General features: G+C 56.6%; 2 protein-coding genes across 2 annotated transcripts; one reads left to right on the top strand and one right to left on the bottom strand.

Annotated features, from left to right (window-relative positions):
• Nucleotides 1-429: 429 nt before the first annotated feature.
• WNT1 (Wnt family member 1) lies at nt 430-4,086 on the bottom strand. Its single transcript, XM_038576164.1, has 3 exons — nt 3,260-4,086; nt 2,322-2,587; nt 430-1,886 (listed from the first exon to the last, which is right to left on the bottom strand). Exons 1-3 carry the CDS (start codon nt 3,525-3,527, stop codon nt 1,398-1,400), a joined length of 1,023 nt encoding a protein of 340 aa, XP_038432092.1. The 5' UTR covers nt 3,528-4,086; the 3' UTR covers nt 430-1,397.
• Nucleotides 4,087-9,302: 5,216 nt separating this feature from the next.
• WNT10B (Wnt family member 10B) lies at nt 9,303-17,790 on the top strand. Its single transcript, XM_038577525.1, has 5 exons — nt 9,303-12,504; nt 13,372-13,491; nt 13,618-13,880; nt 15,576-15,949; nt 16,573-17,790. Exons 2-5 carry the CDS (start codon nt 13,418-13,420, stop codon nt 17,029-17,031), a joined length of 1,170 nt encoding a protein of 389 aa, XP_038433453.1. The 5' UTR covers nt 9,303-12,504; nt 13,372-13,417; the 3' UTR covers nt 17,032-17,790.
• Nucleotides 17,791-22,252: the final 4,462 nt, after the last annotated feature.

The following is a 22,252-nucleotide window of genomic DNA, read 5'->3' as shown; positions in this document are numbered from 1 at the left end:
GACCAAAAGCTCTACAGCAGCACCTTCTCTGCTTGGATTTCTCTTTCTTCTTTGGTTTCTTTTCAGAACACAGTCATGGCTATCACTCAGCTATGGCTATTTTCACAACTCCAGATAGGAGAGGTAGGCTCAGAGTTTGTTTGTTTAATCCCTGTTCAACAAGGGAAGAAACTGAGGCAGTTAAGGACTTGCCCAATATCACATAGCCAGTTGGTGTTAGAACAGGAAGAAGAATCCTGCAGGGTCTCTTGGCTCCTGACCAGGTTCTTCTGGAGCCCTGGAGCCCCAGTGGCCTCATTAAGGTCATTCAAGGGTCAGAATCTCAGGGTCCTCTTGCAGGGCCAGGAAACCAGTCCCCCAACAACGCATCCTATTTGTTTAAGAGAGGTAAGCAATGGTGCGTTCTGGATTCAAGGAAAAGCCACCAAGTCATTGATAAAAATAGAGATTTTATTCTGCAGAGGAAGATACTACATTGGTGGGGGCGAGGAGCCACTAATAGCTACACTGGAAGGAAATACTGATTCCGGTAGGCAACAGCATCTTTGAGAAATTGGGGAGAGGAGAAGAGAGATCAAAAAACGCTGGAGAGCAAAAGGAGAAAAGAAGGGAGAGGGATTGGGTTGGGGTGGAAGTGGTCTCTGCAAGCCAGGCTGGAACCCAGCACAATAAATAGTTTTATTTACAACAACCAGACTCGTGGCTTTGTATCCACGATTCAGTGCAAATTATTTACACACTGATGAGGAGGCAGGACAGGAAGGGGTAGGAGGTGGCCGAGGGAGGCATGGCTCACAGCTGTTCAATGGTTCCATGACAGAGGCTGGGAGAATGGGGGTACTTCTGCTGGGTCCCCCAACCTCCTCTTCCACATCACCACAGCTGCCCTTTCACCCTGGAACCTCCCGGTTCAGCTGGAGGGTGGGAGAGGGGGAGAAAAAGGCCCTGGTGCCCAGGTGTGTGTTCAGGGTCTGTGCCCTGGCAGGAGAATGGGAAGAGCGGGAGGAGAGCTGACCATAAAGGGGAGGGAGAGGGGCGAGGAGGTCACTGGCGGGTAGAGCCACGCTGTCAGAAGCTGACCCCACGAGGTTGGGGGTGGGGGGGGGGGCGGCGAATCCTTCTCTCACCTCCTGGCCAAGCAGGGGGCAGTGCAACAAGGGGTCTCCCGGGAGAGGGAGGGAGGTAGGTCCGGGGCAGGTCCGTCAGGATGGCAAGAGGGTTCATGCCGGCCCAGGCGAGTGGTTTCAGGAGTCCCCAGGTAGGAGGAGGTGGGAGAAACGATCGCGGAGGCAGGAATCCCGGGGAGTGTGGCCGCAGGGACTGGCTGGGGGCGCAGAGGGGTCTGTTGGGAGGTGCGCGAGAGGAGAACGCTCCCGGGGGCGAGTCCGCGCAGCGTGTCACAGACACTCGTGCAGTACGCGCGTGTGCGTGCAGTTGCGGCAGCTGACGTGGCAGCACCAGTGGAAGGTGCAGTTGCAGCGCTCGGTGACGCGCTGTGTGCGCGTGCGGTGGCCCCGGCCGCAGCAGAGCAGCTCGCAGCCGTCCAGCGCGGGCGACGAGCTGTTGCAGGCGCGCCCCGCCGTGCCCGCCGTCCCCAGGCGTCCGCTGTAGGTGCAGAAATTGGGCGATTTCTCAAAGTAGACGAGGTCGTGGGGGGAGGGCGGCTTGTGCGCGGGGTCTTCGGGCTCCAGGCGCAGCAGCTCCGCCCGGGAGGCGCGGTTGCTGCCGCGGTTGCCATAGAGGACGCGCGAGGCGCCATCGAAGCGGTCGCGCAGCACGTCGCCCACCGCGCGCAGCGTGGGCAGCCGCATCCAGCACGTGCGCACCGTGCACGAGCCCGACATCCCGTGGCACTTGCACTCCTGGCGCATCTCGGAGAACACCGTCTGGGAGGAAGGGGGAAGAAGGGGTGTCCGGGGCACCGTCGGAGCCGGAGCCACCACCCCCGATCCCGCCCCCTCCCGGACCCTGCCAGGACCTCAGCCAAGGCGGAAGGGAGGAAGGGGACGGGAGGCGCGAGATGTCGCGCCGGGATTCGGACACCACCAGGCCCAACTGTGCTCCACGCCCGACGGTGGTCCCGGGCCTGCCAGCCTGGAGGGGCTGCAGGCCATACATTCCAGGGGTGCAGGACTTTAGCCTCTTCCGTTCACCTGCCCGCGGCCGCTCTCTTCATTCTCGGCCTTCCCTTCCAAATCTCCTGCACCCTCCGGACGTCCTCTCCTACTTCCCGACCCTGACGCCTGGCCTCATCACCGGCCGCTTCTCCCCGGAGGCCCCTGCCACTCCGCTTCCAGGAGGAACCCCCGACGCCTGCTCACCGTGCGGCCCGCCTCGTTGTTGTGAAGGTTCATGAGGAAGCGCAGGTCCCGCCCCTTCTCCCCGGAGTCCACAAACTCCCTGCCGAAGAGGCGGCCGAAGTCGATGTTGTCGCTGCAGCCCCCCCAGTGCCAGTCGGGGCCCCCGGGGCCGCGCCGCCGGTAGTCGCACGTGCAGGACTCGATGGAGCCCTCTGAGCAGGAGCGTGCCACTGAATGGGTAACCCCGGCGGAGGTGATGGCGAAGATAAAGGCGGTTTCCCGACAGCCTGTGGGGGAAGGGAGCGGGGGTGAGCGAGGAGGTGTCGCGGGGTGCGGCCAGCAACCTCAACGGAGGGCTCGGGACCCTGGCGTCCGGCGCCCCGACTCCGCCCTTAGCGACCTGAGAGCCCGCGGAGGGTCGCGTCGGGAAGCGGGTCTCCTGGAGAAAGCACGTGCGTGGGCATGCAACCCGGTCCGCGCTGGCAATCGGGGCGCACTTGGCTCCTCGGTGGGAGCGGGGCGGCCCCAGAGAGAAAGACCGAAAAGAGGGGAGCGGAGAACTCGCGCTGCCAGGACCTCTCCGTAGCCCCAACTTTCGGCCGGTGCCTGCGATGCGAGCCTTGCCGGGCCGGAGGCAAGACGCTGTCGCAGAGACCGGCTTCCCAGGCGCCTTCGGGAGAGGCCGGGGAAGCGGTGGCGGCCAGCGGCCCCGAGCAGGAACTCGCCTGTGCTCGGGCAGTGGCGCAGGAAAGTTCAGCTTCGCGCCCGAGGTGCGCGGCTGCAAAACGCCCGGTAGGACGAGTCCGGCCCGGAGCCGGCGCTGGGCATGAGACTCTGGGCGGCTCGACCGTGTGACCCTGCGGGCGCCCGGGACCTCTTCCCTGCACTCGCCCGCCCCTGCCCTGCGGGTGACCCTGCGTTGCCCTGGTCCCGGAAGCGTCGCCTTCCTGGGTACCCACCTCGGTTGACGATCTTGCCGAAGAGGTGGGGCCCCGAAGCCGTGGGGCAGTTCCAGCGGCGGTTGCGGAACTGCCACTTGCACTCTCGCACCGCGCTCTGCAGCCCCCCGCTCACGCTGTGCAGGATCCCCGGGTTCTGACGGATCAGCCTCCGCTGTTTGCGGCTCAGCAGCTGAAGACTGGGCTCGAGCACCAGTTGCAGACTCTTGGAGTCGGTCAGCAGGTTCGTGGAGGAGGCGACGTTCACGATGCCCCTGGTGAGATGCATGATAGGGGCTCAGGCTCTGGAAGGGGACCTGCACTCTAAAGCAGAAAGGTCGTGTCTACCCTGTCCTCTTCTTGGCGTTATTTGCCCGAGAAAGCTAAAGGAGATCAGTTATGAGGCAAAGACTCTGCGCTCCCTGGCTCAGTGGTCTGGAAGGGATGGGCGTGCAGAGTTTTGTGGGGACCGGACAGGGGAGGCATGGGAAACCTGCAGGCGAGATGTCCACCTTGGCCCTGGGAGACTGCTTCCGGGCAGCTTGGGCGAGGAAATCCCGGCCTGGAGTGCATGCCCACCCAAGGCGTGAAATGCTCAGGAGTCCCACCCTCTTCTTGCCTCCTTTCTGGGCGCTGGCCTGGCCCTTGGCTTCCCGAGGCAGGGAAACCTGTGGTGTGGCTACCAGCGTGAGGCTGGGTTTGGGGCTCAGCGAGGAAGGGCGGTGCTAGACGGGAGTGGGCTCCCCGCCTGCAGAATCGTGGGCCGCGCGGCGGGCGGACCATTCACCCCACCTCGTCGGAACTAGATTTCCCGGGAGCGGCTCCGCTCCAGAGCGCCCCTCGGTGTCTCGGAGGGAAGTCCGTGCGGTGGAGGGAGCCTGTCTGCGGACGGATCCCGGAGCGTGGGAGCTGGCTGGGGCTGGCCGCTGGCTCTGCGCCCCGGCCCCGGCCCCGGCACCGGCCCCGGCACCGGCGGCGACCCCGCACCAGCTCACTTACCACCATCGGCCGCTGCTGTTGGCGGCCAGGGCTGCGGGCAGAGCGGCCAGCGCCAGCAAGAGCGCAGCAGAAACCCCGCCGGGCAGCAGCGCCCAGTGCCCCATGGCCTGCCCGGCCTCGCCCGCTCTGCGCTGGAGTGGGGCGGCCTTGGCGGCTGCCCGCGACGTGGGACGGGACGCGGCGGTGGCGGCGGTGGCGAGAGTCCGCAGTCTGGCTCTACCAGCCCCGGGGGCGGGCGGCGGGCAGCATGGCTCGCGGTCCCAGCTGGTGGGCTGAGGCAGCCACGGCGGGCGGCACCGCCTCTTATAGTTGCGGCGCTGGCTGAAGTGACGCGGGGAGGCCGCCCCGCCGGGCCGCACTGTGGCACCAGGGCGCACCGGTCGGGGGCGCAGACAATGGGCAGCGAGCGGGGCCGTGGCTCCCGCCCGTCTGAGGCGCGAGCTGACGGGCTGGCCGTCGGGGCTCACCCCCGCCCCCTGCCCGGTGGCTCCCGCCTCCGGGCCTGCACTGGCCGCCGACCCCTCCCCTTGGGACGCCCTCCCACGCGCGCCCGCCTCACTCCTCCTCGCGTCCCGAGCCCGTCGGGGACCAGCGTCGTCCGCCAGGGGGCGCGGCGACCGTGTGCCACGGGGAGAGTCGCCGCGAGCCCAGCCGCCTCGCCTGGCCACCAGCGGCTGTGGGGCTGCCCCTCGACGTCACCCGGGGCCCCGCCGGCGTCCCCTCTCCCCCTACTCCTGAGTGGGGGAGGGAAGCCGCCTGTTCTGGGCAGCGACTCCGGGGAGACGCCTCCTGCCCAGGAACCCCCCCACCCCCGACGGCTGGACGGCCCAAGGGTGCGAGTGGGGTCATGAACACCCCCCCACACCGGGGTCTGCCCTGGGGAGAAACCGGGAGCAGCGGAAGGCTGTGTTTGTGGGCTGGAAGGAGCGCACGAGTGACTGTGTGTGTGTGTGTGTGTGTGTGCATGTGTGTGTACAAGTGGGACAATGCAAATGTGAATGCATATGAGAAGTGGGAGTGTGTTGTGAGGGTGCACATTCAGGTGTGCCCTCAGGTAGGGGAGCTCCGTGTTTTGAGGAGGAATGCTAGGAACCTTTCCAAAGAATCTTGGAATGCGCTCAGGTCAGAAGGGATCCATCCAGTCATCCTGTCGCAGCCACCACCCAGGACAGTGCATCATCTATGTGTGGGGAAGGGGGTGGCAGCTACCGTCAGGAAAGACCCAGAAGATTGAGGGATAGAGTGTCTGGAACTGTGTGTGGAGGCGGGTGGATGGGTGGATGAGTATGTGTGCGTGGGGAGATTAAATATGCATATATGTGTCACTCTCCCCGTGTATACCTTGTGTCATCCTATGGTGCATCACCCGTGGGATGTGTCAACCTGTGCCTGTCCCTAGGGGAAGGGCCTGAGTCTGCAACCAAGGCAGCATCAAGATGGACAAGGCCTGGAGTGGGTGAATCTCTGAGGATTAGGCTCAGGAAGGGCAGTGGAGTAGATGACAGGTGTGTGTTTGGGTGCAGGAGGGCTGGGAAGAGAAGAGCTCCTGGCTGACCTGAACCCGGAACAGAGAGCTTGTCCCTCCACATGTCTGCTCCTTTTTGGACTTTTCTGTCGAGTTTCTTTCTTTCTCCAAAATTCTGGCTCTTTCCACTCTTACCGCATTGAGACACCCAAAATGCTTGCAAGCATCGCCTCCATTGTACGGTTTTCTCTTTTCTCCCAGGGACTCCAGCTCAGCCTCAAGGCTACCCTGACCTCCCATTGAAGATGTGGCTGCTGTTCCCCATATGGGGCATAGGGAGCCCTGCCAGCCTGGTCATAGTGCCCCACCACCACACACAGATGGCCCCTGGAAGGAGAGATCTCCTCTTTAACATCTCTGCGCTCCCTCTCTGTCTCTCTCTGTCTCTGTCTCTCTCTCTCTCTCATTTTACAGAGGAAAAAGTAGATTAGGAAGCTGTCAGAGGTCCACACGGCTAATACATGAATAAATGGGGGCATCTAGCTGGCTCAATCAGTGGAGCATGCTGACTCTTGATCTTGGGGTTGTAAGTTGGAACCCCACATTAGGGTAGAGATAACTTAAAAATAAAATCTTTAGAAAACGAATAAATGGGGAGGGGCACCTGGGTGGCTCAGTTAGTTAAGCATCCAACTCTTGATCTCAGCTCAGGTCATGATCTCAGTGAGATTGTGAGATAGAGCCCTCCATCAGGCTAAACTGTGCAGTGGAATGTCTGTTTCTCTCCCTCTCTTTCTCCCTCCCCTTCTGGTCTCTCTCCCTGAGTGCGCTCTCTCTCTTTGTCAAATAAATAATAATTTTTTTAAGATAGAGAAAGAGCACAAGAGAGAGCAGAAGCAGGGAGGGGAGGGGAGGGGAGGGGAGAGGCAGAGGGAGAGGGTGAAGCAGACTCCTCACTGAATAGGGAGATCCAGGGCTCTATCCTGGGACCCCGAGACCCTGAGATCATGACCTGGGCTAAAGGCAGACACTCAACTGACTGAGCCACCCAGGTGCCCCCAATGAATCTTAAAAACAAAACAAAACTGAATAAATGGTAGATCCAGATTAAAACTCAGATCCTTGTGACTCAAAGCCCATGCTCTTTCTACCTTATGAGCTCTTTCTGAGTATGCGGCAGTAGCAGGCTATAGGCCCTTGTCAAACTGACAGATAAATAAAAATGATCTTTAGATCTTTCTGTCTCCCTCTCTTTTTCATCTCCTCTGCCTTCAGGGTACCTTCTGAGTATGTACACAGGTCTGATTCTAAAGAATTCCAAGTCTCAGAAATGACCAAGTATCCTCTTCAAGATGGGAAAATCACTCTAAGGAATACCTGTCTGAAAAAAAAAAAAAAAAAAAAAAAAGGAATACCTGTCTGGTAAGCTTAGTCTTCCTGGGGCACTTCCATTTTAAATGAGATGCTGATTAACCCAAATGAAGCCAGATGGAGGTTATTTTTGAGGGCAGCATCCTTCCCAGGCCTATTACCCCATCCACTGTACCTGGCCCCTCCAGGGCTTCGACCCTGAGGGACAAGGTTATACTGGCCCAGCATCCTCCCCAGCTCCAGAAGCCAGCAATCTCTCCAGAGGGCACCCAGTACACATGGCTCAAGTAAATAGACAATGATGGGCAGCTTGTCCTTCTTCCCTTCGGGGTTTATTCCCCCCTGGGGCCTGGGTCATGTCTTTTGGCCTGTGGGCTGATAAAACCCCATGGAGGTTGGAGATGCACTGGAAGACAGGAAGCCCTGTCTGTGGCCATTGGTGACAAGCAGAGGTGGAAAGAAAGAAAAGAAGGAGCCGGTATCTTTTGTTTCACCATTCCACCCACCAGGAGTAGTGGGGAAGAGTGGGAGGGGAGGTCTCTAAGTCTGGGTCACACTGCGCGTGACTGGTCCAAATTTCTACTTAGATCAGATCATCAGTCTGTCTGTTGTCCTGTTTCTTTCCTGCATCTTCAGTACTGGATCATAGCCATTGGCATGCAAAATGCTGTAATATTTCCCATCTAAAATCGCCAAAGCTTCATTTGACCCCACATTACCTCCCAAGATTGCCCCATTTCTGTACTCTCTTTGATGGCAAAGCTCAAAAAGGTTGCTTTAATCACTAGCACCAATATCTTTTCTTTATTCTCTCTTTCCACTCATATCACATCTTTGAATCTGCTACACATCCTCATCAAGATCATCCATGACCTCTGGGGTGTTCTGTAGTCAATTCTTGGTTCTCATCTTAATCCACCATCAAGGAACAGCAGACAGAATTGAACACTTTCTCCTTCTTGAAATACTTTCTCATTTGGTTTATAGAACCCCATTCCTACCTCCCTAGCTGCTCTCCTTCTCATTCTCCTTATCTGGCTCCACGCTGTGTACCCAACTTCTAAGCTTCAGAGTGGACCCCAATTCAATCTAGAGTTTCTTCTCAGTCTACATTCAGTCTCTTGGTAAACTATGTAGTCTCACATTCCTGAATTCATACCTCTGGCCCTGAACTCTGACACTAGAACAAGCATCTCCAAATGTACATGTTCAAAACAATGCCGCATTCTTCCCCATTTTAACCTGCTCTTTCTTTGGTCATCCCATCTCAGTAAAGGGCACCTCCATCCTTTCAGTTTCTAAGGACAAGAATTTTAGAGTCACCCTTGATCCAACTGTCCTCTTGTACTCTGTGACAAGTCCATCAACAAATCCTGTCCTTCTGTCTTTAAAATATATGCAGACCCAGACCCATTCTTACCCTACTGCTGCTACAGTGTTGGTCATAGCCACCATCCTCTCTCTCTTACTCTCTCTCTCTCTCAATACTGCCAGCTCTCCCTACTCCTACCTTTGCCCCCAACAATCTCTTCTCCACATGGCAGCCAGAGCCATGCTTTCTATTTTTTTTTAAGATTTTATTTATTTATTCATGAGAGACACAGATAGAGGCATAGACACAGGCAGAGGGAGAAGCAGGCTCCTTGCAGGGAGCCCCATGTGGGATTTGATCCCGGACCCAGGATCACGCCTTGTACTGAAAGCAGATGCTCAACCACTGAGCCACCCAGGTGTCCCCAGAACCATGCTTTCTAGAACAGAAGTCAGATCATTTTATTCCTCTACTCCAAGTTTTCCAGTGATTGCCTATCTCACTTCAAGAAAAAGGCAACATCTTTACAGTGGCCTACATGGCCCTGTATGATCAGACCCTGCTCCTTCTTCATCCCCTAACTTCATTGTCTACCACTCATTCTCCTGTGAGTTCCTCCCTTTGACTACACTGGCCTGTTTGCTAATTTTCTGAACCAAGCAAGTTCCTGTCTCAATATCCTTGCACCTGCTTTTCTGTGTTCTGGAATGCCCTTCCTTAGATATCTCCATGGGTTTGCTCTCTCACCTTCTTTTTTCATCTCCTTATATAAAATAGAACCCTGCTACCTATGTCCTTTACCTTGCTCTATTTTTCTTTTTCAAAAAATGTTATTTATTCATGAGAGACACACACAGAGAGAGGCAGGGATATAGGCAGAGGGAGAAGAAGGCTCCCTGGAGGAGCCCCATGCAGGACTCAATCCCAGGACCCGAGGATCACGATCCGAGCCAAAGGCAGACACTCGACCACTAAACCATCCAGGTGCCCCTTTCTTTTTCTATTTTTCTATCATTTTTGACCACGGATAACTTTAAAGGCTTGGAGTAGAAAATCAGTAGCAAATCACCTCTCTGAAATAGGGACAGGAGAGAGACGTCGGAGGGGAAAGGGGCTTTACCTTGTCATTGGGGTGTGGGGAGAAGGCAGGGGACCAGGGCTGAGAGTTTGTAGGCAGAGGAACCTACCATCCTTTGAAGCACCAGCAGGCGGCACTGCCTCCTTGTGCTGGGAAGGCATCAGCCTCTGGTAGAGAGGGGGGCAAAGTTCTGTCTATGATAATTCCACAAATTTGTTGGTGCTAACAGCTCAACCGTTGGGGGTTTCCCCTGAGAGTCCAGTGCACTGGGGCGGTGGACCCTTTGGTGCCTCCGGGTGGTGGCCTACGGTGCTGCAGCAGAAGGCGTGAGAGGCGGAGGGTGGACAGCACAGCTGAGCTCACCGCTGAGGGCGCATCCATCCCTCTTGGGCCTATAATTTGGGTTCCCCGAGCTTGGCCGCCCCTATCAGCGGCTCAGCAATAGATGAGTCACCCGGGACCCCGGGCCAAGGCAAACATGAGGGGAGGAGGAGGAGGTGGTTCCCGAGGCTTTGCTCTGCTTTAGCCACCGCCTCAGTTGCTCGATCCCCCAATCTCCCGGGGCCCCCACTCTTTTCTTTGACCCCCGCCCTCCAGGGCCCCAGTGCTCTTCCCAGATTGTTCATGCTACACCCTCTGTCCCCATGGTGGGAAGGCAGCCCTCCAGTCTTCTCATCGAGGGGCAGGGGGACCAGCTTGCTCCCACTCCCTACCCAAAGTAATGACAGCCCCTCACTTTCCCCCTCCAGTCATGGCCCCAACCCCTGTCAAGGTCTCTCTGGTTCCCGCCCCTCCTCTTTCCTGGAGCTGGCCGCGTGCTTGGGGTATTAGGCAATGGGTGTGTACCCACAGCCCTCTCCAGACCCCGCCTGCTCCACCACCCTCCAGCCGCATGCGGGTCAGTGCTCAGGCCAGCCGGTCGGGCCAAGGGCACTGGGGGCCAGTTCAGGCCACCCAGTCTGCCTGCCTGTGGCCTCCCTTCCCAGAGCCGGGCTTCTGCATGGAGAGGGAACAGGACTGTGGGTCCTTGGATTTGGGACAGACCAGCTTGGGGAGCCCTGGATTCACTGAGAAGTTGGAGTCTATGGTAGTAGTTCTGACCCTGGTCCTCCTTGGCACCTGACTGTTCTATAGCTTGACAAGGGTAGAATCGGAAGTAACAATCGGAACCCCGAGGGAGACCCAGAGACATAGGGAGAGATACAAATGCCTGTGGGAGAAGAGGGGCATAGGAAACCTCATCCCCTTCCTCCAGGACCTGAGTGGAGTCCCAGGCTGACATGCAGGAAGAAGGGCAAGGACGCTGGCAACGATCACTGAATCCAGGTGTAAGGATGAAAACTCCTGAGATACAGCTTACAGATCCCGGTGGCCTCAAAAGCCACACATGGTTTGGATCTTGGCGTCTAAACAGGAAGGAGAGACAGAAGTCTGAGGGCTATTTCTCTTCCTCCTCTGCCCCCAGAGGTGAGAAAGCAAGGGAAAGCAACCCTCTCTGGTCAGAGCTGTCCAGTGTCGGGAACCATGGCACTTTTACCTCTCCGGCCTGCTAAAGACCTGGTACACAAGGGTGGTCAATAAATAACATGCTGGCGGAAGAAAGTCACTGATATCTCTCAGCCTGCTCTGCCCCCTAGACAGCAGTGCCCCCTGCAGCACAGGGCAGCCCCTGCAGCAGCACAGGCTGGAGGCTGACTGCCCAGAAGAGCTGCATAGCCACCACCAAGGAAGAGATGACTGTGGCTGTGGGTTTCGCCCCATGGCTCTGCTTCCCCAGGGGGCCTGTCTCTGAGTCAACGTGCCAGCCTCGGGCGCGCGGGGCCAGTCGTGCCTTGGGCTGCGGTCTGGCAGGGGCGGGGGGCGGCTGGGAAGCCTGGGGCCCCTCTCTGGCAAAAATAGCCCGCAGTGGTTAGAGCTGGGTGGGTGAGTCAGGCAGGAGCGCAGTGGCGCCTAACCCCTTCAGTGCCACTGGAGCTCCCTAAGGTGGCTTGCCCTGGTGTGTGCACCCCAAGATCAGGCTCTTTCCTTGGCTATCCCTAGGCTGAGCTTGGTTGGGGATCCCAAGGCCCTCCTTATTCCATGTAAAGCAAGTCTGAAAGCCTGGAGCAGGAATATGGGCCACTCCAAGTGCAGACCTGGGGTTCCCAGGAAGGGCAGGAGAACTCTGCGGGCAAGGATGCCCTATCAGCCAAGGGAAGCATAGAAGGCTGGAGATCTTTGGGGCTACCGGAGCCTCTGCTAGGACCAAGCTCTGAGGCCAAGTCTGACCCCTCCCAAGGGGCAGGCGCAGAGCTTAGAGGTGGGTGGAAGCCAAGCCACCCAGAAGGGAGCTTTGCCTGCTGGCTCTGCGTGCCCTGCGGCGCGCTCTCGCAGAGGGCTCTGCACAACACTGTCCAAGGAGGAAAGTTGCCCCGCAGCTCCGTCTTCATCTTGTCAAAGGCATTCTCCTGCCATTCAGCTCTCGGCGGGGAAACTGAGGCAAAGAGAAATGACCACGTGGGACCAGGGTCCCGTTTCCCTGGTCGGGGTCACCGCACCCGCCTTGCGGACTTGGCTACCCGGAGCAGGTGAGAGGCGCTCTGGTCACCACCCCCTTCAGTGGGGCCGAGCGCGAACCCAGGCGTCGGGGGAGAGGGTGTGTGTGTAGGCTGGGAGGAGGGGGAGCGCCTGCGCTCCCCGGGTCAAGGCGGGGGGTGCGCGGAGCGGGGTGGGGATGCCCGGGGCTCGGGGAGGGGCCGCAGCTCTGTCAGCCGCCGCAGAGCCAAGGGGGAGCTCGGCGCGAGGCGAGCGGAGCCGGAGCCCCCAGGTCCTTGCGAGACCGCTCGCTGGCTTTCTCGATCGCTCCCTCCCTCCCTCGCTCCCTCCCTTCCTCCCGGAGGCTGCGGCGGCGCTGGGGAAGCGGCGGAGAGGAGTGGCCCTGCCCTGGAAGAATGCGGCTCTGCCGAGGGGGCAGGACCCAGCGCCGTCTCCCCACCGTTTGAGACGCCCGAGCCCCGGCGACCCATCCCTCCGGTGGCGACCTCGCGCCAGAGCAGCTGGAGGTAATCGGAGCCGGGAAAGCGGGGAGGGCAGGGACGCGCACGCGGGGCCGCGAGAGGCACACGGGTAGGCGGACGGACAGACACGCACCCGCCCACCGGGGCTCGGAGACGCGGGGCTGCTGCCAGAGAGAGGGACAGCACATAAAGGAGTACCCCACATCCGAGGGGCAGTGGACCTGAGAGCAAAGGGGTGGGGACCGAGGCTGGCACCTTGAGGGGACCAGACGGGCAGCGCTGGTTAGGAAAGGTGGCCGAGGAGGAAGAGGACTCAGCCTGCGCCGCGTCCCTTTCAGGCGGGAAGCAGGTCCCCTCCCTGTCTGGCGCACCTGGAGCCTCCCCTCTCTCCCGACTGCGGAAAAAGTGGGTAGAGCAGGGTCGGGAGCCCATTCCCCCACCCCTCTGGCGGAGGCTCCTGCCCTCGACGGCACCTGGAGGTGACCCCCCCCATCGCTCCAGCTGTAGGTGGTGCAGAACCCCCTTCCCACCCGGCCCCCAGTCCCGCCCCCCGGCCCCCAGAGGAGGCTCTGCTGGGCGAGGGAAGCCAGTCGTGGGGCCCTCCAAGGGGGAGCAGGGGCAAGATGGTGGAGTGGGGTTTGTGAGTCAGTCTGTCTGAGTTTGCACGTGAGTGTGTCTGTGTGCCCGGCATTGTGTCTGGCGGGGTCCAGCCCCAGGGGCTCTTGCATAAGCCGCAGCTACACACCGAGTCTCTTCCTCCAGGGTCCAGGCACAAGGATGATTCTTACTGTTTCGCTCAGGGAGGGAGCGATGAGAAGGGTCCCTGGGGTGGCACTGGTGAGATAGGATCCTTGGTTGCCCCGGGCCAGTCCCCCGCCCATGCCGAAGCCCCCAAGTCTCCCTGTCCCGCAGGCCCTGATCCATCCGCCCACCGGGGCCTCCGGGCCTGGGCTTCGACATGCCGGAGGAGCCCCGGCCGCGGCCTCCGCCCTCGGGCTTCGCGGGTCTCCTGCTCCTGGCGCTGTGCAGTCGGTGAGCAGCTCCCCCGTCACCCAGCCTGCGAGGGAGCCCTAGGCTGAAAGCACAGACCCAGGACGGGAGGCGCGGAGGGGGCGCGAGGCCGGGACCACACCCCCCAACCGCCCTCTGCGTTCCCAGGGCCCTCAGCAATGAGATCCTGGGCCTGAAGCTGCCCGGGGAGCCGCCGCTGACCGCCAACACCGTGTGCCTGACGCTGTCGGGCCTGAGCAAGCGGCAGCTGGGCCTCTGCCTGCGCAGCCCCGACGTGACGGCATCCGCGCTTCAGGGCCTGCACATCGCGGTCCACGAGTGTCAGCACCAGCTGCGCGACCAGCGCTGGAACTGCTCGGCGCTCGAGGGCGGCGGCCGCCTGCCGCACCACAGCGCCATCCTCAAGCGCGGTGAGCGCCGCCGGGGCCGGGGTGCGGGGCAGGCCGAGGCGAGCGGAGGCGGGAAGGGGCCGGTTCACGACTCCGGGCGGGGCCTCCCCGGGAATTCCCCCCCGGGAGCCGCCGAGCTGGGCTCGGCCACCCGTCTGGGCCCCCGCGCCTCACTTCCACCTGCGTGCTGCCGGCAAGGCAGCTGGGTCGCTGCTCTCCTAGCCTAGGCCCCCCTTTCCTGCCTCCACCAGGCTCGATCTGGGTTGCACCTGCGAGTAAGAGATGCCCCCAGCCCTGGAAGCTTCAAAAGCACCCCCCATTCCCTCCCCCAATTTCCTCCCCCCTCCCTCTTCTGGACAAGCCCAGGCTGGTGTCCCCAGAGCCTCCGCGGGGGTGGGGTGACGCCCCCAACCGTTTAAGGGTTAAACCTACTCCCCTAATTGCTGGGGTTCCCAGGAGCAGAGGCTGGGAACAAAGACCCTGATGGCTTTGAAGCCGGGGAGCAGCCCCCTCCTCTGTGCTGTGGGGGCCCCAGGTGGCTCTCACCTGAGCAGGTGAGGAACGGCTGGAGGGGCGAAGAACAGGTCACTGCTGGTCTGGTCTGGGAGGTATGGTCTGGAAGGCATCCTTGCCTCTTGCCAGGCCATGCCCAAGTTTCCTCCCTGGAGGAGTAAAGATCCATTCTGGGCTCAGCTCAAGGGTGGGGGCAGTACTTCAGGGACTACGGGGTTAATAGGCAGCTGCCATCTGCGGGGGAATTCCCAAGACGTGTGCAAACAGCTTCACCCCTGGAGGGTTGAGGTTGGGGGGGATTGGGAGGCTGGGCCAGAAGCCCTGCATCCTGGGGTGGGAGAGGCCTGGCCCCTAAAGAGGTGTGTCTCTCATCCTCTCAGGGCTCCAGGAGAACCCCTACCCAAAAGGAAGTGAGGGACCCCCTCCTTCTCTATAGGGCCTGGTGCAGGGAAAGGCTTTGATACCTACACAAGAAGCATGGGAAAGGCTTCTCATCTTGAGGCTCTGTGACCCCCAAAATGTAACAAAGAAGCCAACATTTTAGAAGGGGCTTAGGGAAAAATCACCCCCACTCCTCTCCCCCTCCCAGCATTTTAGAGAGTAATAGCAGGTTAGGATAACCATAAAGGGCAGTCTTAAAGGGCAAATATAAAACTAGAAGCTGGAAAGGAGGAGGACAGCTCCATGGCTCTAGTGCTCTGGGGGTGTTGGTGGTAGAGGAAGGTTGGTTAAAAGTACCGAAAAGAACCCGCCCCCCCCCCCCACCCACGTCTCTGCTTCCACCCCACCACCCAAGCTCCCTGCTGGGCTGGGGAATTTCTAAGGCTTTCAGATGTAGAACTCTGAACACTTCTTCAAAGACCTCGGGGACTCCCTCTCAGGCACCTGCCAACCCCAGGGGTCTTGCCCTCCAGCTAACTCTTTCATCTGCACCCGAAAATCCCAGACTTATGGAATGGAGGATGGGCCTCAGAGATCATCTTAGTCCAGCCCCTCCCTTAATAAATGAGGAAACTGAGGCTCCAGTGCTTCCATTCCCTTCCATCTCTGTGACTTTCTCCCAAATTACGCAGCTGGTAAATGGCAGGGTCAGGATTCAGTTAGGAATTCCTGGAATTGGAGGGTGGCTTCTTATTTCCTTCCACCTCCCTCCTCTCAGCTGCCTGTCAACCTTATCCCCCGTCACACCCTTTTTATTCCCAGGTTTCCGTGAGAGTGCTTTTTCCTTCTCCATGCTGGCGGCAGGGGTCATGCACGCGGTCGCCACGGCCTGCAGCCTGGGCAGGCTAGTGAGCTGCGGCTGCGGCTGGAAGGGCAGTGGTGAGCAGGACCGGCTGAGGGCCAAGCTGCTGCAGCTGCAGGCTCTGTCCCGGGGCAAGAGTTTCCCCCACTCCCTGCCCAGCCCTGGCCCCGGCTCAGGTCCCAGCCCTGGCCCCCAGGACACATGGGAATGGGGTGGCTGTAACCATGACATGGACTTTGGAGAGAAGTTCTCTCGGGATTTCTTGGATTCCAGGGAAGCTCCCCGGGACATCCAGGCAAGAATGCGAATCCACAACAACAGGGTGGGGCGACAGGTATGTGTGTGCAACTTGTCCTGGGTCTCCTTAGCTTTTGAGGCCTGGTTAGAGTTGAAGAGGCACAGCAGAGTAAAGAGGATGAGATGTGGTGGGGGATTGCCGCTCACCGTCTGGATGACCTCAAGCAAGTCACTTAACCTCAGTTTTGCATCTGTAAAAAGAGTCTAATGGTATCTAGCTTACAGTGTCATTAAGAGTGAGCTAGTAAATAGGGCGCTCGGCAGAGTGCCTAGTCCTTGGCAGGTGCTCATTGCGTGGTAGCTATTATCACAGCTGCCTTCCCCCAGAAGGAGTGCTCATCTCAGTGCTCACTCTGGAAAGAGCACTGGACTGGGAGTCAGGACAGCTGGAGTTGACTTCTGCTACCAGCTAGTTGCCTGAGCTGAGTCTCTGTTACCAGCTAGTGCTTAAAGATGGGCGAATCACTCTGTTCTGGCTTCAGTTCTCCAACCAGAAGATGAGACAGTTGAGCTATTAGGCAGCCCCGCGGTGCCCTTTCTTTCCTGATACTCCGTGGTCATTCTTGCCTATGTTTGTCGCTCCCTGTGCTCTCTCCTGTGCCTCTGTGCTCTGCCCCTTTGCTGCCACCCCCTTCACCTCTCCCCCCTCTGATGCTCTAGGTGGTAACTGAAAACCTGAAGCGGAAATGCAAGTGCCACGGCACGTCGGGCAGCTGCCAGTTCAAGACGTGCTGGAGGGCGGCCCCAGAGTTCCGGGCAGTGGGGGCAGCCCTGAGGGAGCGGCTGGGTCGGGCCATCTTCATCGATACCCACAACCGCAACTCCGGAGCCTTCCAGCCCCGCCTGCGTCCCCGCCGCCTCTCAGGAGAGCTGGTTTACTTCGAGAAGTCTCCGGACTTCTGCGAGCGAGACCCTACCGTGGGCTCCCCCGGCACTCGGGGCCGGGCCTGCAACAAGACCAGCCGGCTGCTCGATGGCTGTGGCAGCCTGTGCTGCGGCCGTGGGCACAACATGCTCCGGCAGACACGAGTTGAGCGCTGTCACTGCCGCTTCCACTGGTGCTGCTATGTGCTGTGCGAGGAGTGCAAGGTCACGGAGTGGGTCAACGTGTGTAAGTGAGGCCCGCTTCACCACAGGGCTGGCCGAGGGGAGGAGCGCCTTTCAGCTCTTTGCTCCGATTTCTGTCCAGGGTCAATCTTGGCTCCTAGAAGCTCAAAGTATCTACCTGGAAGCAGCTTTGGGGGTGGTGGGGGTCAGGCAGGCAGAGTCTGTGGTGTGCAGCCTTCTCCCCTCCCCGCAGTAGGAGGGCCTTGGAGGGAAAACTGTCACTCGTGTTCTGCTCCTTAAGCACCAGAAATGAACTAAGATGAAATGCACTGTATTGCCCCCCTCTCTCCAACCCTGAGGTCCCCTTAGCTCTGGTTCATGCTCCTTCTGGGTGGGGCGTCCCCATAGTTTGACCACTCTTCTCCTTGGAGGCACAGCCCCAGGCGTTGTGGGGGAGCCATAAGGCCTGTATCCAGGGAGACCACTCATTCCTACCTGCTGTTCCCAGACGCCTCTACAGAAGCCTGGGCCCCGTCTTGTGGGGTAATAGGAGACAGTGATAGAGAGGTTTTTCTTTGGGAAGGGACAGAGTACTGGGGGTAGGGGGAGCTCTCCCCTGAGTCCTCAAGAGTTGTTTGTCTAGGCCTTTAGGGAAACTGTCCCAGGCCCTCATTCAGATGGAACCCTCCAGAGGAAGAGTTTTACCTAAGACTCTCTGAGCCTCTTATTGGTTTGTTAGCAGGAGGGATGGGAATGGATAATTTATTGTACTGAGACTTGCTCTTGGTTTCTGTTTGTAACTAAAATAAATTAAACTACTGGACCAGTGGATGCAGGTGGTTATATTTCTGCCCACAGTTGGAATCTTAGACCATCACTTCTTTTACAGGTGAATTCTACTCTCATACACCCAATGACTTTATTTATGTCTATCCTGCCTGTTTCCACAAAGGATCTGAAGTGGTCCTCAGTGATTTTGTTGGCAACTTTCAATGTGAAAAACCAGAAGATACTTCTAGGTGTGAGGGGCTAGATATCCAAACATAGGCCCAATTTACTTTTTATGTGCCTCAACTCCAAAATTTACCTTGGTCCTTATCCTAGAACAAGGGTTGGCATTTTTTTTTCCTGCAAAGGGATTGATAGTATGTATCTGACCCTTGAACAACATCAGGGGGTTGGGGCGCTTCCCTCCCCATATAGTCAAAAATCTGTGTATAACTTTCAACTTCTCTGGAACTTAACTACTTCTAGCCTACTGTTGCCTAGAAGCCTTACTGATAATATGAACAGTCGAGGGATCCCTGGGTGGCTCAGCGGTTTAGCGCCTGCCTTTGGCCCAGGGCACGATCCTGGGGTCGCGGGATCAAGTCCCACATCGGGCTCCCAGCATGGAGCTTGCTTCTCCCTCCTCCTGTGTCTCTGCCACTCTCTCTCTCTATCATAAATAAATAAATCTTTAAAAAAAAAATATGAACAGTCGATTAACACATAATTTGTATGCTATGTGTTTTATGTACTGTATTCTTACAATAAAATAAGCCAGGGAAAAGAAAATGTTATTATGAAAATCATAAGGTAAAATACATTTACGGTAGTGTTCCTTTAAAAATGTGCATATTAAGTGGACCTGCACAGTTCAAACCTGGGTTGTTCATGGGTCAACCGTAGTAGGCTTGTGGGTTTTGTTGCAACTACTCAACTCGGCCATGATTACTCAACTCTGTTATTTTTTTAAATAATTTATTTATTTATTCATGAGAGACACACACAGACTAAGAGAGAGAATCAGAGACACAGGCAGAAGGAGAAACAGGGTCCTCGCAGGGAGCCCGATGTGGGACTCGATCCCGGATTCTGGGATCACGACCCCAGCTGAAGGCAGGCGCCTAATCACTGAGCCACCCAGGCGTCCCTCAACTCTGTTGTTATAAATCAAAAATAGTCATAGACCACACATAGACGAATGGGTGTGACTATGTCCAAGAAGGCTCAATTCACAAAAATGGACTGCAGGTGAGATTAGGTTCTCTGGCTATACTCTGTTGACCCCTGAACTATACCACGTGGCCACCTCTGTTCTGGAGATTTCAAATCCTGAAGGTATCTCAACATTAAGCCTGGACCTAAAAGAGCAGGTGTTTTTTTCTTTATGACTCCAAGTCAGAGAACTCAGGAAGTAGATATAAGACTAATGGGAAATATATAGAAGAGATGCCAGGGGCACTTGGGTGGCTCAGTGGTTGAGCATTTACCTTTGGCTCAGGTCATGATCCCAGAGTCCTGGGATCGAGTTCCACATCAGGCTCCCTGCAAGGGAGCCTATCCCTATGTCTCCTTCTGCCTATGTCTCTGCCTCTCTCTGTGTCTCTCTGTGTCTCTATTATTATTCATAATAAACAAAATCTTAAAAAAAAAGTGAAGAGAGCATAGATGCTAATGCTCAAAAAGGAAAAGTTTTGCTCTTGAAACCAGCAAAACCAGCATGTTTTCCTATTGAATTATTTGCATGTGTATTTTGTCCTTTCTTATTCAGAACTCTTTTGCATTTAATCTTAGTAAAATAATTCCTTCATCTTTTAGGAGATAACCAAAACTACAGAAAACAGATTTTTAAAAATTACAATCTATTAATAGCTCAGTGTCTTTGAAAACAAACCATTATCATTCAATTCAGAAAAGGGATAGACATGATACACTCAGAACTATACAAGTGATTGTTTGTGGGGTTGCAAGATGCTGCCTCTAACAGGTCATCTCCTTGGCCAGGGAATGTAGAAATGGTTGTTTCTATTTTTCTAGGTAATAGATATATCTGCTACCCAAAGTACCCTCAAAATCGGTGATTTTGCTACTCAGGTAGCAAGGACATTTTGAGGAATGTTGGGTTAGGGCAGTACTATATGGGAAAATTTTATGTCCTGAATTTCCACTTGAGAATTCTGGGCTTGGAAATTTGATGGAAGCAGGAAGAAATATCATCTTTACTTAAGTCACTGACTGAGCCTGAGGTGTATGGGGGTGGGAGGGCAGAGAAGGGATGCAGCTAGAACGGACATAGAATATGAGAAAGAATAACGATAAGGAACATCCAGAATAAGAATTTCTCACACTCAGAAAGAGGGGGGAGAATCTCCAATGGTATAATAGCAAGAATATTTCAGCTTTTTCCTGTTTCCTTCCTCTGTATTCCCTTTGGCTCTCTCTCTTTCTAGCTTTCTCTTTCGTCAGACACACTCTGTGGCAAACTTAAGCCCCAAACCACAACCTTGAGAAATTCCAAATGGATTTTGTCAGCAAGGCCAACACCCCCCCCCACCTCCCCACCCCTGCTCCCGGCACACGCGCTGGGCTCAGACCCAGGCCTGGGGTCAGTGACGAGAGTGGGAGTGTGCAACCCACAGAGCGGGTGGCTACAATTTCAGCTTTTACTTAGCTCCACTGGCAGGCAGAGGGAGGGAGAAAGACTGATGAGGCCTCTTGGCCTCCATCAGCTCTGGATGAGCTCTTTTCCTTTAGCCTTTCAAGTGGTTGGGAAGTTGGGGAGTGGCAGTGACTGAATAATTGGCTACGCAGCACCCCTCCTATCTCTGCTCCTGTTTGCTCTGTGGGAAGCACTCAGTGTGCTGTAGCAGACTCCAGACCCCACACAGGTGAAGGATAGAAAGCCTGGGAGATTCTCCAGTCCCATTCATCCAGTTATTTTATTTTATTTATTTGAGAGAGAGAGAGAGAGAGAGAGAGAGAGAGAGAGAGAGCGCACAACTCCCTGCTGAGCAGGGAGCCTGATGCAGGGCTCAATTCCAGACCCCTAGATATCACGACCAGAGCTGAAGGCAGATGCTTAACAGACTGAGCCATCCAGGCATCCCCCGTTCATCCATTCTGACTCAAATGCCATGGTACTTGCTGCTAACCCTATTAGGCTGTCACCATTTCCATCCTTGGTAACACCTAGGACCCAACCTCGAGAGGATCTGAAATTCAGGAATACTGAATTTCGACCTCCTGTAGAATCTTACAAGGCATGCTGGTATGGTTGGGGGTGCTAGTGAAGGTAGGAGTGCAAAGCATAATTTTAGTGGTCAAAGTGGGGTCAAGTGGGGCCATGACTTGGTGAAGTGAAAATTTTAGGAAAAGAAAGGGAAATAGTCATGTGGAAGTATCACAGGGCCTGATCTAAGAATCTTCAATAGAACTGAAGGAGTCTCCTGCCATTTCCAACACAGCTTAACAGAGCAAAGACCCTTAATAGCAACAGCCCAGGACATATACGACTCTCTTTGCTATAAATATGCTCCTTGTTATTCAGCTCATTCCTCACCATCTTTAAATAGGGTCCTCTTGGCTTCACATTATATGGTCATGTTTATTCTCCACACTAAAATAAGAGAGAAAATAGACTGGGATAAGAGGAAGAGAGTGGTGAATATATATACACCAGGGATTGATGGGGACAAGGGACAGAGACACGGCGTGGCTATCCACTAGCCTAGTTCTTTCTGAAAGACCCAAGAAGTAAGGCCAAGAAATCCAGAAAAGCAATAATTTTGGCTCAGGTCTTAGGGAAGAGCTATGTGTTCTCTTACACTGAGGACAGAGGCCACTTAAAAGAATCTTCTTCTGTTCGCAGTATTACTAGTGCTCCTCTTCTATCACAGCAGACTGTTCCAAGGCAGCTTTGCAGGTCCGGATCAGGTGTCGAAATGGGTGCAAGGGAAGTGGGGGTGGGCAGGAGGGGAGAAACATGGGTGTGAAGTCTCTCACTTTCCTTGGGATAATAAATTCATAGTCAGCTAGGTACACTTCCTCAAACCACACCTCTTGAATAGTAGGCTCCCACCGTTTGTCTTTCACTTTCCAACTTCCTAACTGGACCAGAGTCCAGCTGTTTCCTGCAGTCTCTTAAAGGCATTACTCTCTCTCCCCTTCTCCACGGAAAAGGAGCTCCTGATTCAGACCCTTGAGTAACCTAGCCTTAGGTCAGGAGCGCTGAGTAGCAGCAGTGATGCAGCGAGGGCTCTCAGGGGGATGCAGCTGGCCATGGTCAAGAAATAAAAGATGCGGTCCGGGAGAAGAGGGTGGGCCACCACAAGGGCTGTTCACTCGGACCAGCTTCTGGCTTTGCCTCTCCGCCCAGCCCCCTTGCAGGGCGGCCAGCACGCAGCTCCAGTCCTTAAATTCCAGGCATGGCCCCGGGGCTCGGGATTCCCACCTCAGTCCCCACGGCCGCATCCCCACTTCCCGCCGCCTGCAGCCCCCACGCCGGCCCCCGCCCGGCTCGGGCTCCGAC

This window comes from Canis lupus, chromosome 27 (assembly GCF_011100685.1).
Source record: "Canis lupus familiaris isolate Mischka breed German Shepherd chromosome 27, alternate assembly UU_Cfam_GSD_1.0, whole genome shotgun sequence".
NCBI classification, from domain to species: domain Eukaryota; kingdom Metazoa; phylum Chordata; class Mammalia; order Carnivora; family Canidae; genus Canis; species Canis lupus.
The sequence above is the reverse complement of the archived record's forward strand: the minus strand, read 5'-3'. Positions and strand labels throughout refer to the sequence as shown.